Here is a 15,572-nt window from a genome sequence, read left to right as displayed (position 1 = left end):
CCTATTGTTGAAGTTACAAAACAATTTCTGTTTTTATAACTTGGGTATTTTTGTTAGTATGAGTTCTTAATTCTCAGGTAAAGTTGCAAAGCTGTATAGCTTTGTAAAAATATATGCCTTCAAATATCTGAAGGAAAAAAGAAAGAAAAGCATTAAGAATCAGAATAGATATAAATCAGGGCGAGTTAGGAAGATGTCTCCTGTCATATCTGAAAGTAATATTTTATGCCAAGCTCTATGTTATCTGTGTTTGAGGCTGAGCCTGGTAATTTGAACCATGAAGATAAGGCACCTTGAGCACTAATGCAGCATACTGACTATAGGCATGTTATATATCCTGGCTTGTTTTTTTGTTTTTCAAAATGGATTCCGTATATCACCCCACTGGCATTACCTGAGGTGATTAGGGGAAAATATCTTCACCTTAGACCTATCGAATTAGAATGTGTGATGAATGGGCCTCAGTATTCTACTTTTTAAAAAATTATGAAAAAAATAGATTTTTAGCCAACCTGGTATTGCTCTGTGGTTGAGCCTTGACCCATGAACCAATATGTCATCTGTTCGATTCCCAGTGAGGGCACATGCCTGGGCTGTGGGCTCAGCCCCCATTAGGGGGAGTACAGGAGGCAGCAGATCGATGTTTCTAATCTCATCGATGTTCCTCTCTCTCTCTCTCTCTCTCTCTCTCTCTCTCTCTCTCTCTCTCTCTCTCTCTCTATCAATAAGAACATAATTTTAAAAAACAGATCTTTAAATACATATACTAGTATATAGTTTAAAGCATAATAATAATAATAATAAACACCACTGTCCTCCATCTCACTTTAGAAATAGAATGTGACTTTACCTATAGTTAAGCATCCACTTTTTGTAGGTACCATTTTCTACCAGAGAAAATAAATAGGAGAATAAAATCTACAGTCTGCCTTCCAGATCCCTGCATTTAGTATAACATTATACTATTAAAAAATCTGTTTTATGTTGTAAACCTCACAAAAATAGACAAAACAGAGTAGAATGGCTTTAGATTGGCCCATATCATCAAATTGTCGGGGTTTTATTTATTTATTTATTTGTTTGTTTGTTTGTTTGTTTGTTTTAATTTATTTATTTAGAAAAAAACAAAATGCACCCCAAGTGAGATCAGCCCCACTCAGTGTGTGGGACAGCCAGGGCTTCAGTTTAGGGACCTGACTGTGCTTCTTGTGGGTATGAGGCTGTCCTCTTGCCTTGCTCCGGGTTCGGACAGTGTGCTTCTTTTAATGTAAACACACTTTGCTGGCATTTTGATTATATTTTACTTAGCAGGTTGAAGGTTTTTGGAATTCTTTGATAGTCATGTAAATTCCAAATATGTTTTAGGGAAAGGTCTGATTTCAGGTATAGTAGAAAGGTAACAAGCTAAAAGTGTGTGTGTGTGTGTGTGTGTGTGTGTGTGTGTGTGTTTATTTCATCAATGGGGTTAGTGCCCAAATCTCTTCAAAGACAATTTAAGAATGTCTCCTGAGCAGAGAAAATTATTACATATGGTGAACTCTTTAAGTCATAGACGAAGATCATGGCAACCTGAGTGTATTTTTAAATGATTTCCTGTCTGCTTTGAAAGCAAATGAAGCACTCGGTACTAACTTTAAAGTTACAGCTATGAGATGGTTTTTGCTAGAGGTGAAAGATCAAGTATATCACAGTCCACATGGAGACACAAGTTCAATTTCTGTCTTATCAGGGAGGCCTGGAACATGTCAGGGTTATTTTGCATTGTCAGTGGGGAGTTGATCTTGCCAATGAAGATATGATTCATTGAAACATTTATAAAGGCATTTAGAGGAGATCTGATCAACAGAGAGAGAGAGAACTGAGAGTGAGATGGAAATCTGATCTGTCAGTCACTTGTCATCTTCAGCAATCACTTAGCCCTTCTGGGCCTCCCCCATCTCCTCTGCTAAATGGGGCTGTTACTGCTTTTGCTTGCATTGGAAGTTCAATGGCGTCTTGGATGAACCTTGTATCTGAGAAAGGCTGGCAGTGTTGAGCCCTCTTGCAAGCCTGCTGGCAGATATATGCTGTTTACCCTCTGGGCTCCAGTGCTATCCGGGAAATAACAGATTTTTCTCTTTGGCAGCAACATGACATGCCCCATCCCCTCTCTTCTTCCATATCTACCTTTTAACTTCAGTCTCATCTTCTGAGTTGGGTTAGCATTCTTAGGATCACTAGCAAGAGTTGAGTGTGTTTGTTTTAACTGCTGTAAGACGTGTGAAATATACCTAGATTTCCCAAGATTTCTGTGTGTTGATTTAGAAGCCTTTCTTTTAATCCTTTCTTGCCTCTCACATTGTCTTCCATTTCTATCAGTTTAACCAAGAGTGTCTTCTTGATGCTTGGCAGTGATTTCCGTTCACCAAAACCAGTGGCCAGTTCTCAGCTCTCATCCTCTGTGACCCAACTGCAGCCTCTGACCCATGGCTACTCGCCCCCAATGTCCTATGTCTCTCCTCACCCCTTTTCTTCTTTTTTTTTTATTTTTTTTTTATTTTTTTTTTTTAAATCAATCTTTATTGTTCATATTATTACAAAGGTTCCTCATTTCTTCCCCCCTCCACCAGGTTCCCACCCCACCCTCTGCCCCCTCCCCATCCCCCATTGTCCTCATCCATAGGTGCACAGTTTATGTTCAGTCTCTTCCTCCCTCCCTTTCCCCGATAGTAAATCCCTTTTCAGATAGTAAATCTGTTACTTAGCATTTTCTCATATCAATAATACCTCCACATGCCCAATGATACACTTCACACAAAAGACATTTTCAAATAGGTCAACCAGCCTCATCCAGGCCCCACCCAAGGCACTCACAGATCAACACCCCAGCGCTATACTAACTCAACACATCCAGATCTAAGCCTTCATCACTTGATTCAGCAGACCCTCAAGTTCCCGCAAAAGTTTCCAGCCATGTCTGAGAGGCAGCCGTGGGCAGGTACAGGCGAGGAGCGAGCTGTTTCGGGCCTGGCTGCTCCGGGCCTGGCCTCTGTTGCTCTGGTTCGTTCCACAACCAGCTGCTCCTGGTCTGGTCACTGCCGCTCCCGACCTAGTTGCTCTGGACTTGGCTGTTGCTGCTACAGGCCTGGTCGCACCCGACCCGGCTGCTCTGGGCCCGGTTGCTCCGGTCCCGGCCGCTCCGGGCCTGGCCGCTCCTAGCCTGGCAGCCGCTGCTCCGGGCCTGGCCGCACCAGACCCGGCTGCTCCGGGCCTGGCCGCTCCCAGCCTGGCAGCTGCTGCTCCGGGCCTGGCCGCTCCTAGCCTGGCAGCCGCTGCTCCGGCCCTGGCCGCACCAGACCCGGCTGCTCCGGGCCTGGCCGCTCCCAGCCTGGCAGCCGCTGCTCCGGGCCTGGCCGCACCAGACCCGGCTGCTCCGGGCCTGGCCGCTCCCAGCCTGGCAGCCGCTGCTCCGGGCCTGGCCGCACCAGACCCGGCTGCTCCGGGCCTGGCCACTCCCAGCCTGGCAGCTGCTACTCTGGGCCTGGCCGCTCCCAGCCTGGCAGCCGCTGCTCCGGGCCTGGCCGCACCAGACCCGGCTGCTTCGGGCCTGGCCGCTCACAGCCTGGCAGCCGCTGCTCCGGGCCTGGCCACACCAGACCCGGCTGCTCCGGGCCTGGCCGCTCCCAGCCTGGCAGCCGCTTCTCTAGGCCTGGCCACTCCCAGCCTGGCAGCCACTGCTCCGGGCCTGGCCGCACCAGACCCGGCTGCTCCGGGCCTGGCCGCTCCCAGCCTGGCAGCTGCTACTCCTGGCCTGGCCGCACCAGACCCGGCTGCTCCGGGCCTGGCCGCTCCCAGCCTGGCAGCTGCTGCTCCAGGCCTGGCCGCTCCCAGCCTGGCAGCCGCTGCTCCTGGCCTGGCCGCACCAGACCCGGCTGCTCCGGGCCTGGCCGCTCCCAGCCTGGCAGTCACTGCTCCAGGCCTGGCCGCACCAGACCCGGCTGCTCCGGGCCTGGCCGCTCCCAGCCTGGCAGCTGTTGCTCTGGGCCTGGCCGCTCCCAGCCTGGCAGCCGCTGCTCCGGGTCTGGCCACACCAGACCCGGCTGCTCCGTGCTTGGCTACTGCTGTTCTGGGCCTGGCTGCTCCCAACCCGGCTGCTCTGGGCCCGGCTTCTCCGGGCCCAGCCACTCCGTGTCTGGGTGTTCCTGGACTGGCCACCCTGGGCTTGGCCGCCTCTGCCTCAGGCCTGGCTGCCACTGCCCCAGGTCTGGCTGCTCCAGTGCTGGCCGTTGATGCTCTTGTTCTGGCTGCTGCTGCACTGGGGCCTGGCCACTGCTGCTCCGGGCCCAGCTGCCACTGCCTTGTGCCTGGCCACTCTAGGCCTGGTCGCCGCTGTTCCAACATTCTGTCCCTTTTTTTCTCTTTTTTTTTTCTTTTTTTTTAAAAAAAACAAAAACGCATTTATGTTGCAATGTTGGCTGGTGCGTTGAGTTCTGACTTAGTCTTTGATTTTTCAAGATCTTCTTTGTATTCTTTCTTAAGTAATTTTACTATCATTTGCTCTCACTTGATTTCTTCACATTGAGAACTTCTTTGGTTTCTTACTCCTTGTCCTGGGAGCTCAGCAGGTTGGCCTGTGGCACCCCTTTGTTCTCCGCGGGCTCCCGCGCTGCTCCAGCCTGTTGCCGGGGTCGGCGCCGCCCAGGAAGCAGCCCCTGTCCTTGGCTCCGTTGCCCGCGCTCAGCAGTCGAAGGCTCAGGGGCACCCCCCCTCCCTGGGGGCCCCGTCGCCCGGCTCCTTGCTGGCGCCCGGCTGGCCGGTGTCCGGCAGGGGCTCCTGCTCCTCGTCGCGTTCCTCCAGTCTGGAGCTTTCATTCTCCCTCCCACTAGGGGAGTCCAGGATCAGAGTCAACAGACTGTCCTCTGCGCACAGTGTGCGCGACTCCGGGGGCTCGGCCTTTCGCCGCGCTCCTAGGACTCCACCTAACATCTCCGTCTCCCCCTGCCCGAGCCTGGGTCCCCAGGGACTGGCCCAGACCTGGAGTTCGGGGCGGTCCGGACTGAGGCTCAGAGCTGCCGCCGGAGGCTTTGTTTCTTCCGGCTAGGGTAATCCAGCATCAGAGTCAACATTCAGTTCTCTGCGCGCCATGTGCGCGCGACTCCATGGGCCCCGCATTTCGCCGTCCCCCGGGATTGTCTCCCCCTGCCGGAGCCTGGGTCCCCAGGGTCTGGCCCATAACTTGGGGCTTAGTGCTGCTGGTTCGGGGGTTCAGCCCAGGCTGGGGGTTCTATTTCCTTCCTGCTAGGGAACGCCATGCAGCCCCCAGCCCTCTCCTCCTCTCCGGCTGCGACCTCTCCGCGCGCGCGTGCGTGCGAGCGCGCAGCATGTCTCCGTACCTTAGGCTTTTTTTCAGCTCCTCTGATTTTCCTTCTGGTTTTCTCCCTCCTTCCTATTGTAGAGTTTTCAGTCAGTCGACTACCTGTAGCTCTGGGCAATGTCCACTCTACATTTTAGTTGTATTCCCTTGAAATTGTTGTGAGCTGCTGCGGCTAGGTGTATACCCGAGCAGCCATCTTGGATCCTCCCTTTCACCCCTTTTCTTCTTGACTGACTCCTTTCCCACCCCAATGGGAGCCTCTTCCAGGGGCCTGATCTTGCAACACCATGTTTAGCATCGCCAGATTTGTTTCTGAGGCCTTCTTCTCTCTGGAGTTGTAGTCCTTTGATCCCCACTTTTGGGTCCAACTCTGCCACAGACATAGGACCGGTCCTGATCTTGGAGGAGAAGTATTTGGACTATGCAGGTTTACCACACTGTGGCACAATATCACCCCTTTGCTGCCGCACACCTGACACACGTGCCAAAGAATCAAAGCAGGTGTTTTATGTCTTCTTTCACCATTGCTCACCTGGCTGTCTGAGAAATTCTGCGCATGAGGTAAAGCATGTTTGTGTAGTTATACATAGTTGACGTAAGTAATGTCCAAACTTGTAGAGGATTTTTTTTTTTTTTTTTTTTTTTTTTTTGCGTTTTTTTGAGCCAAACTTGACAACAGTTGCCGGGAAGCAAAATCGGAACAGATTGAGAAAATGCTCCGGAGTATGGCAGTTTTGCAGCTTAGTTTATACATTGGAATACAGTAGAATAAAAGGAGGAGACATAAGGAGGGTCTACATGAAATCCTTTGATGGTAGATTAAGGCCACAGGAGAGAGCAAAGTGGAGAAATTTCTGGGACTGGATAAAAAGTCAAAATGGACACATGCTTCCTTTACATTGGTGGGTACAGGATAGTTAATCATAATAATTTTCAGCACGTGGAGAGGGTGTGTGGGAGCAAGACAACTATGAGGGGTTCTGTGGTCTCCTGCTCTGGTACCTGTGGTTATGCCTTGAGGGATCGGAAAAGAAAATTACTCTGATATTTAAAAGGTATGTTATTCTAGATACATAAGAACAATGCCCTGGGTTCACTTAAGATGAAAACTGACCTTTGTCAAGGCAGCCACAGGCCTAGGCCAGGACTACCAGCCACGACTTGCTTTTAGTTAGGAACTTTTATGTTCAGACCGTCCTGTGGTTACTTTCGGTCTGAGTTTGGAAGGCTCACCATGCAGGCCTCCCCTGAGCTTGTCAGGTTGAATATGTGACCCCTTTCTTTGTCCACATGAACTAATATTTTTTTTTAAAGTTTATAATGAGGCAGCCTCTGAGAAATGTTTTTTACTTTTGGGGCCCTCCCTTATTAAGGACAACAGGGACTGATGTGCCTTAACTCTCATTTGAATTTACATTAATCTTTGTCAAATAAGCCTTCCTAAGTACTATTGCATGGGTCCTAGGGCGTTGCTAGCATGCATTTATTCTTTCTGTTCTCCAAAGTTTGTTATTTCCAGTTCCTCAGTAGTTTTAGTTACCCATTATCCTCTGTAAGTTCGCACACTTGCTGTTAAAGGTGGGCTCCCTAGTCACAATTCCATATGAGAAGCGAGAGCTGCATTAACATTAAAGGACCTACCATGCTCAAGTAGTCAATACAGAGAGACATGAATTCCGTTGGTTTGATAGCGTTATCTTTTTGTAGGTCAAAATTTAGTTTTTGTTGGAGCCAATTTATGTGACTCTCTTTAAAAATTTTTAATTTTCAAATTGTGTTTAAATACGTCTGAGGGTAAAAAAAAAAAAGAGTCTGCTTTAAGAAACCGATTGCCCATGGTTGATGAACTTTTACAACTTTAGGCCCAATTCATTAACATTGATTATCAATAGAGAAAGAGGGAAGAAGTTAACTGAGTTTGAAGCTTGTTTGCTAAATGAGCCTTTTACCCTCTGGGGGGAGCCTCTGGTTGACAGAGCCTCTCAGGATGTGAAGAAGTGCTGGCGCTGTTCCATGCTTCCCTAACTTCTGACTGAGAAGGGAAAAGGGGCAAGGAGAAAGGGCAGGACGCTGGAATGGCTCAGAACTGCAACATCACATAATTCTGGGAAGCACTCTCACCTGTTGTGGGCAAACCTCCACCCTGAGTGGGTTTAGCCAGCTGCTAAACCCGGTAAGAGATGACGGCAATCACAGTAAGCTCTTGCCATCAAAATAATAAGGCTAGCCAGTGCTTTTATAGTACTTGATATGTGTCAGTCCTGGTTCCCAGTACTTTACGTATATTAATTTCTTTTAACAACTTCTTGAGATAGGTACTATTATCATCCCATTTTATAGATGAGAAACTTACACCAAAAAAGGATTAAGGAACTTGTGCAGAGTTATACAGCGAGAAAGAGGAGGAGCTGGATTCTGCTGTCAACGCCTGGGTTTCATTGCTGCCAGTCTCCAAGTTAACACGAGGTAGGACAGATGGCACTAAGAGCTCTCCATCTACACATGGCTTGGTGCCCGGACTACCCAGATGAGAAAAATAAAAGTTTGACCCCTGAGTAGACCGAAAGGCCAGCAGTTAGGTAAAAAGTGATCCCTAAGGAGTTGTGTGGGCCTTGACTGTTTTACGTGACTGCAAGCCTCCCCTCAGGAAGCTTTGCCTCTCTCCACCAGACTCCTGAGCTGTTTAGCCCTCAGACCCATGTAGCACAGAATATCGTGAGTGCCCGTGTATCTCACTGAGCTTTTCCTTAGAAGGCAAGGAACGTGTCTTATTCACAGTTGAATCCTCTGTGTCTACTGCAGTACTTGACATATACTGGGACACTAATATGTTTGAATAGATTAATATTTTTGAAAGAATTTGTTTAAATCGAGCCCCATCAGTATCTTGATTTAAATATGCCTTGCTAAGGCAATAATTCATACCCATTTTCACTTTGTCCTTTGTTAAAGAGGCTTTTATACAAAAGTCATAAAATTCTATAGAAAAATCAAGATATATACTTGGCTGTCTCATGTAATATTTTAACTTCTCTCAGTAATACACCCCTGTTGTGCTTTGTCTCAGCATCAGTGGCCCCAGCTGTTTACCTGGTGTGCCTGGAGGAAATAAAAGGCTTCTAATGCTTTGAAGGAAGGAAGATATTGTTACATGGTTGATTTCTTCCTGGAAGGAAAGAAAAGATTTCTATAGGTTGATGCATTTTTAAACCTATCAAATGATGAAAGACATTTTAGTAGCTAAAAATGGGATCTTTAGTCTTTTTTCTTTTCCCTTTAATTGGAGATGATCTCAAACTATCTAGTCAAGTAAATTTCTCATATAGGAAAAATGATTTTTGACATTAGAAGCTATTAATAAATACCTGATTTTTAAAAATGAATAATGAGATAAAATTTCCTTATTTAAAATAAATAGTGATTTTTCCATGGAAGTTTTTAGTATATATAGAATTAAAATTATATGAGAATGGTTCTTTAGGTCTATTATCTATTATAATAAATAAAATTTAGATTATTTTGCATATCTTATGAAACACTTTTACCTGTATTTTCCTCTTATAACTTTCCAATAATTATATGAAGTAGGTGGGACTGATGTTATATTACCCTGATCTTTATAGTTGGTCAAGTTAGGATTTAGCAGTGAGGTGACTGGATGGAAGTCACACAACCGGGAAGTATGGCCTCCTTCTCCAGGACACTTTCACCCCATTATACAGGGTGTCAAATAAAACAGTGTAACTCCAGAAATCAGTCACAGAAGAAAGAACAACTCTTTTGTTGGCTCCTCACTAAAGGTAGATGGCTTAAAAAAAAAAAAAAAAAAAAAGGAAGATGGCTTGAAATTTTTCTAAGAGATGAATGTCAGTGTACTATTAACTTAAACAAATTATTGAGCACTTGAAATTTACAGAGCACTGAGCAAATATTTGAGTGGGGAACTAATGTGTAAAGAGAATCCAACCTAGTCTGCTTCCACAGAGGTTGGCAATGAAAAGGAGGAAATTAGCAGGAGCATGAACAGCAGCTGAGTGTGAATGAGCAAGAGGGTAAGGAGGGGCTGGAGAGGTCCCTAGGTAGGGGTGTCGAACTCAATCAGAGAAGGGGCCAAAATCTAAAATCCAGCCTAAATCGTGGGCCGAATGGTTTACTGAACAGTCATAAACTGACAATGTCATAAACTGACAGCGGAGTGCAGTGATGACAGCGCGGTGCGGGCCACATTGCAAGGCCTGGCGGGCTGGATTTGGCCCGCGGGCCTTGTGTTTGACACATGTGCCCTAGAGCTTGAGCGAGGGCCCGAGTTCTGGTTAGAACAGTGGTCGGCAAACCGCGGCTCTTGAGCCACATGCAGCTCTCTGGCTCCTTGAGTGTGGCTCTTCCACAAAATACCATGTGGCCTGGGTGAGTCTATTTTGAAGAAGTGGCGTTAGAAGAAGTTTAAGTTTAAAAAATTTGGTTCTCAAAAGAAATTTCAACCATTGTACTATTGATATTTGGCTCTGTTGACTAATAATTTGCCAACCACTGGGTTAGAAAGTTAGCTCTTGGAAGTGATAGGATTTCAGGTCCACCTAATGGTTAGGGTAGTTTATAAAAGCCTTCCCAGTGGGGTTCAGATATCAAACTGGTTAGATGATCCAAGAGAATGGGTCTGATTGGGAGGGGTGCTGCTCGCAAATTCTGTCCCAGTGTCTAGTCGATGTAACAGACTTACCTGCATGTGGAAGTGAGGAGTGCAGGCTGGCCATGGAGGCCATGCATTATGCTGACAAGGTTGTCAGTTGCAAATGGTGCTGCCTTATACTTGGTCAACGGCAGAATTAAAACTTTGCCGTGCCCCATCTATATAATAAAAGCCTAAGCGACTATTATGGTGGAACAACTGGTCACTATGATACTCACTGACTGTCAGGGTGCAGACTCTCAATGCAGGAGCTGCCCCTTTGTGGTCAGTGCACTCCCACAGGGCTGGCGAGCACAGTAGCTGTGGCGGGAGCCACTCTCACCTCTGTGGCAACACTAAGGAGAAGCGAGCCGAGCAGTAAGGAGTGAACAGGCGGGCAGTAAGGAGTGAGGGGTTCCGGACTGTGAGAGGGATGTCTGACTGCCGGCTTAGGCTCAATTCTGGGCCTAAGCTGACAGACAGACATCCCCCAAGGAGTCCTGGACTGTGAGAGGGTGCAGGCCAGGCTGAGGAACACTTCCCCCTCCCCCTCGCCCCAGGGCACAAATTTCATGCACTGAACCTCAAGTAGATACATAAAACGTGAATGGAATAACCAAACACTTGGGTGGTATAGGTGAGTTAGGGGCACAGGTAGGCCAAGGCTGTGTGTCCTACATCATGGCAGCTATAGAGTTAAAAGAAAAGGTCGCCATTGCCCTAGCCATTGGGAGATTTTCCATAACTATCTCAGCAACTTCCATTCTGTGCATGACTAGAAAGTAAAAGCAAAGCTGAGGTTCCTACTACTCCTCAAACATGAGAGGCCTTTTGTCTTGAATTTGCTTTGGTACCACAGATCCAAACTCCACTACCAAGAAGCCTGTTGTACCCAGGAACATAGCAGCAAGTAGATTTCTTTCTAGCAAATGTTATTCTGGTATCTGAAACTGTAAGACACCATGGACATGGTTTTTCTTTAAATGTCACTCATTTAAATAAAGAAAAAAATTAACTTCAATGTTAGAAACTCTGTTAGTAAATACTCACTTTCCTCCCTAAATCCACACCATTGATTAAGTTATAAGATAGCTCCTGGCAATATGTTTATTGTTATCTAGTTAAATTATTAAATTAATTTTGTGTAAACATGTAGCAAATTACAAAACATTATACAATTATCTTATTGCTATTAGACAACTACTGGCCTTTTAAAAATTTGTGATTGGAAAGTCTACTGGATATAGTTAATCATGGATAAATTCATCATTGCTCTCTCTATAGCTTATATGTGTGACCTATGGTTTGTACTTGAGTTTCGAATGTTGTATTATTACTTTTGGTGTTAGGAGTTAAATGTGATCTTTCCCACTTTATTTAGTTAGATAATCCTGATTTACACTCTTTTGTTCCTTTTCCTACATTTTTCCCCCAGTAGCAGCAAGGGGTAGGGGTTAGGGTCTTGGAAAATCATAGACTTTAGTCAAAACCTAAAGTTATGCCTGGTCTCCACATTGACTCAGTCTAAGCCAACACAGACTATTAACTCATTGGTAGATGTCTGATTTATTTATTTATTTATTTATTTATTTATTTAGTAAGTACTTAATTCATACTTAAGGAAATTCCTTGTGTCTGTCCTTTAATTGGACATTATTTTATCATACTGACCCAATTTAAATTTTTTTTTTCTTTCATCATGGTGATTTATTGATAATTCCCATTCTTTTATCTGAATTGTACTAATCAGATACCAGTAATAGTAATGAATTTGCTTTTTCTTTTTTAAGAACTCATTTATTTACCTATAATATTGATAGTAGTTGCATTTAACTGACTATCGTAGTTAATATGTGTCAGACACCTCTGGTTGCTGTCTAATGTTCATTCTTTCCTCATCTTTAGAACAGAACCCAAACTTTCAGCTGGGCGCACTGCCATGAGCTAAATACCATATGCGCTAGAACTTCCCGGCGTTCTAGTGGCCATGTCACCCAGGTATGGCCTGGGAAGTGTAAATGGAAGTTTTATATGTTACAACCAGCACATCTTCTTGAAAGTGTGTGGCACAGCTGACATTTTTCTTTCCTCTCTCTGCTTACTGGAATGTTGACTTATTGACTAGAGTAATCTTACAGTTGAGTAGCAAGAATAGTCTCTTTTGCCGAAACTGGTTTGGCTCTGTGGATTGAGCGTCAACCTGCAGACTGAAAGGTCCCAGGTACCTTGGTTGCGGGCACATCTCCAGTAGGGGGTGTGCAAGAGGCAGCTGATCAATGATTCATCTCTCATCGATGTTTCTAACTCTCTATCCCTCTTTCTTCCTCTCTGTAAAAAATCAATAAAATATATTAAAAAAATAAAAAAGAATAGTCTCTTTTCCCCTCAGAACCACTATGCCAGCCCTGGATCACCAATCTCTGGGCTTCTTTACCTGAAAGCAAAGTGAACACCTCTGTGCAAGCTGTTGTTATTTGGTATATTTTCTTTTGTGTTCAGCTAAAGTTAATCACAATTAATATAAAATGTATGAATATAATTATCAAATAATAGAATATAAAAAAGTATACTGAACACTGGAGCTACACTGAATATAATTCAAAATAATGAAATTAAGAAGGCACTTGGAGTGATGAATTAATTCCTGGGTCCATTGTAACCTAATAGTGTATAGTATTGTAAAAAAACATCTCATTGGTTGTTTTAAATTTTCTACCTCTGTTGATTCTTCTAGAAATTTTGGTTAATATTGAGAAATAGTTTTGTTACTTAGCAAAGTACAGAATTCTGGACATCTAATGGAATTTGGAAACATTCTCTCTGGAATCCATTTGCTAATGTGTTCTGGGACTGATTTTTTCCCCCCCATTTCTTGAATGATAGTGATAAGAATGTATAAATTTAGGTGTGATTGGTGATGCTTCTCACAAACTTTGTGCATCTTTGGTTAAGGAGAGATACTGAAAACAAAGACCTCCGAATTTTCATTATCCTCCTACAGAAATTTTCATCCTCTCTAATTAAAACTCCCTACCTGTTACACAGTAACTCCCATTCTTCCCTTCCCCAAAGCCCCTGCAACCAACTTTATTTTCTGTCTATGAATTTGACTATTCTAGAAACCTTATAAAAATCATACAATATTTTTTTTTGTGACTGGCTTATTTCTGTAACGTAATTCTTTTATTGGGGAATTCTTTACTTGGGAAATTATTTAATCATAAATAAATAATTATGGCCTAAGATTGCCTTTCTTACATGCATCTTCTGACAATTTTTATCTGCATTGGAAATTATAATGGATATTAACAATATATGGTGTTATGATAAAATAGGGTTTTGGTATCATTAACTTATGAAATACAGTAGAAGGTAAAACTCACTCTATAGTTATGTGTTTTGAATATTGTAAAGATAATTCAAATGTAAAACAAGGACTTTCTTTTAGCTGTAGGTATGTGATGAGCGCATTATATATTTTAGCAATTTGGTGAATTTTCTATCTTGTATAAGAATATAAATATTATATTGTACTGTAACATTTGATTTCATATATTACCTGACTGTATTAGGAATAAGTGAAATGTGATTTTAGGATAAAACATTAAAGTTCACAAATGAAGCAGTTATCCCACATGGAAAATATTCTATTTGTGTAACAAAAAGTAAATTATTTTTTCTTAGAATGTATAGATTTTGGGATTGAGCAGTAATCCTTAAAAAGGTATTAAGCTGTTGATGTATTTGTTGCCTTGGGAAATATATTGATGATCTGTGTTACTTCAAAAATAACATTTTGTCCTGACCGTATCTGTGTGTTTTAAAGCTTATATCAGTTCTTCTTGATCCCTCTTGGTTTCCTCAGAGGCACTGTGCAGAAGCACACGTTAATAAAACCTTTCTGGTAAATCAGTAGCTAAGATTCTTAAAAAAAAAAAAAAAAAAAAAAAAAAAAAATCCAGTTGAAAGAAGCAGCAGCATGGGAATTGGCATAATGGGAGGCATGCAACTGTATTTGCAAATTTGAGTCCTTATCCCACAATTTTGGTGTAACCCTTCAGCTAACAATTAAAATCTTTGTTTTAGCAGCCATCACCCAACCCTAACAGATGGGTGAAGAATTAATCTGATTTGTATTTTCCCCCACTACCTTCTCCTACACATTATAATATTCTATGATTAACATTCAGCGAATTCTTAAAGATGATTGATGGGCCTTAAAGATATAATATGTGCATTTCACTTAAATTATGCCGGAGTAGGACCACAGAACAGAAGAGCCCCTAAGACCCCCGTAGAAATTTGAAGACAATTTTGATACTCTCGTCCACTGGAAAAGAAAATCTGCTAATGCCATAATGTTTTTTCCCTTGCCAGGACCTTCCTTGCCTGGTGTCATTTCTTGAGCTCTCCTGGGAGGAGATTAGTCTAAAACAACAAAGTAGCCAGATGTCTGGTTCTGAGAGAGTCCCAGAGGCCAGGCTGCAGTAGGCAACAGAAACCACGTGGGGCTGAAGATCAAAGATACCTGAGAATTACTTATGGGCACATAGTATGTGTCATTCCTGTTATTAACAGTCTGAGGAAATTTGTTTCTCTAATTAACCCTTTTGTTGGAGTAACCTTAAATTTTAGTGACTGTATTTCCTTTTTTGATATGTGTGCTTTTGAGATGAGCACATACCAAAAAAAGAGAGATGAAAAGGCACTCATGTGCTCGATCGAAATCTCTAGGCTGTTATTCATCCCCAAAATAGATATGCTGTCCAGTGTGCAATCCATTATCATGAAAATTGGCCTTATGTTTCGAGGTGAAGATTACAAATCAACAGTCTGGAACTCCGTGGTGTTTGTGTACAAAGAGCTGTTCTTAAAGCTCCAATCCTTACCTTTGAAGTAGTGTTATTTCCACTCTTAACTGCCTCAGAGTGGAGATTTTTAGGTCATAGCTTCCTGGCGTTAAAACGAATTCAGAATAAATCCCAGTGGTGGGAAAGTGGTACCTTATTAATGGTTGACTTCTTTCTTTTCACACTGGTGTTATAATGAAATGCTGATTAAAAATTCTTGCTTTCCTTCACCTGTTCGCTTTATAGATCCAGTTTTGGATCTATTTGGAAAATAGGAATACGTTGGAAATTTGGAAAATAGGAATACGTTGGCTATTTTGAGTTAGTTTTCATCCTAAAGTATAGCTGAATTTATTCCAAAGGATGTGTAAAAATCTGATGATAACTTTTGATGCCTTAGTCTCTAGAGGAGAGTATCAAAAGAGAGAAAAAAAAGGTTTTGGTTGGCTTTGCCACTTGTTTTTGTGTCTGTTCAGCATCATCACAGAACAACAGGATTGTGCACAGGCCTTACTCCTGCATTCCTGAGATACAATCATAAACCACTGTTATCGAGAGCACAATTAGCCAGCTTCAGCAGGGAAGTGCTGCAACACATTCTTTAACATCTAGCCATCTACCCTTGACATAAGAGCTGTAAAAATGTCTTTAAGCCTAAGTGGAGATATGTGTTAGCAATAGAGCGCAGAGATTTCATATT

At 43.5% G+C, this 15,572-nt stretch overlaps 1 protein-coding gene across 4 annotated transcripts in view; it reads left to right on the top strand.

The window, feature by feature from the left end:
• Positions 1-15,572, top strand: part of SLC10A7 (solute carrier family 10 member 7) — a 189,190-nt gene that overhangs the window by 24,541 nt on the left and 149,077 nt on the right. Inside the window, exon 5 of one of the 4 annotated variants that reach the window (XM_084884290.1) lies at positions 14,400-14,547. The exons of the other annotated variants lie outside the window; for them this stretch is intronic. Coding sequence (XP_084740416.1) covers positions 14,400-14,513 — 114 coding nt within the window. The 3' untranslated portion in view covers positions 14,514-14,547. Of the gene's footprint in view, positions 1-14,399; positions 14,548-15,572 lie in introns of those variants that run through there. 4 annotated transcript variants of the gene reach the window in all.

This window comes from Pipistrellus hanaki (genome assembly GCF_964339955.1).
Source record: "Pipistrellus hanaki genome assembly, chromosome: 5".
Classification (NCBI taxonomy): domain Eukaryota; kingdom Metazoa; phylum Chordata; class Mammalia; order Chiroptera; family Vespertilionidae; genus Pipistrellus; species Pipistrellus hanaki.
The sequence above is the reverse complement of the archived record's forward strand: the minus strand, read 5'-3'. Positions and strand labels throughout refer to the sequence as shown.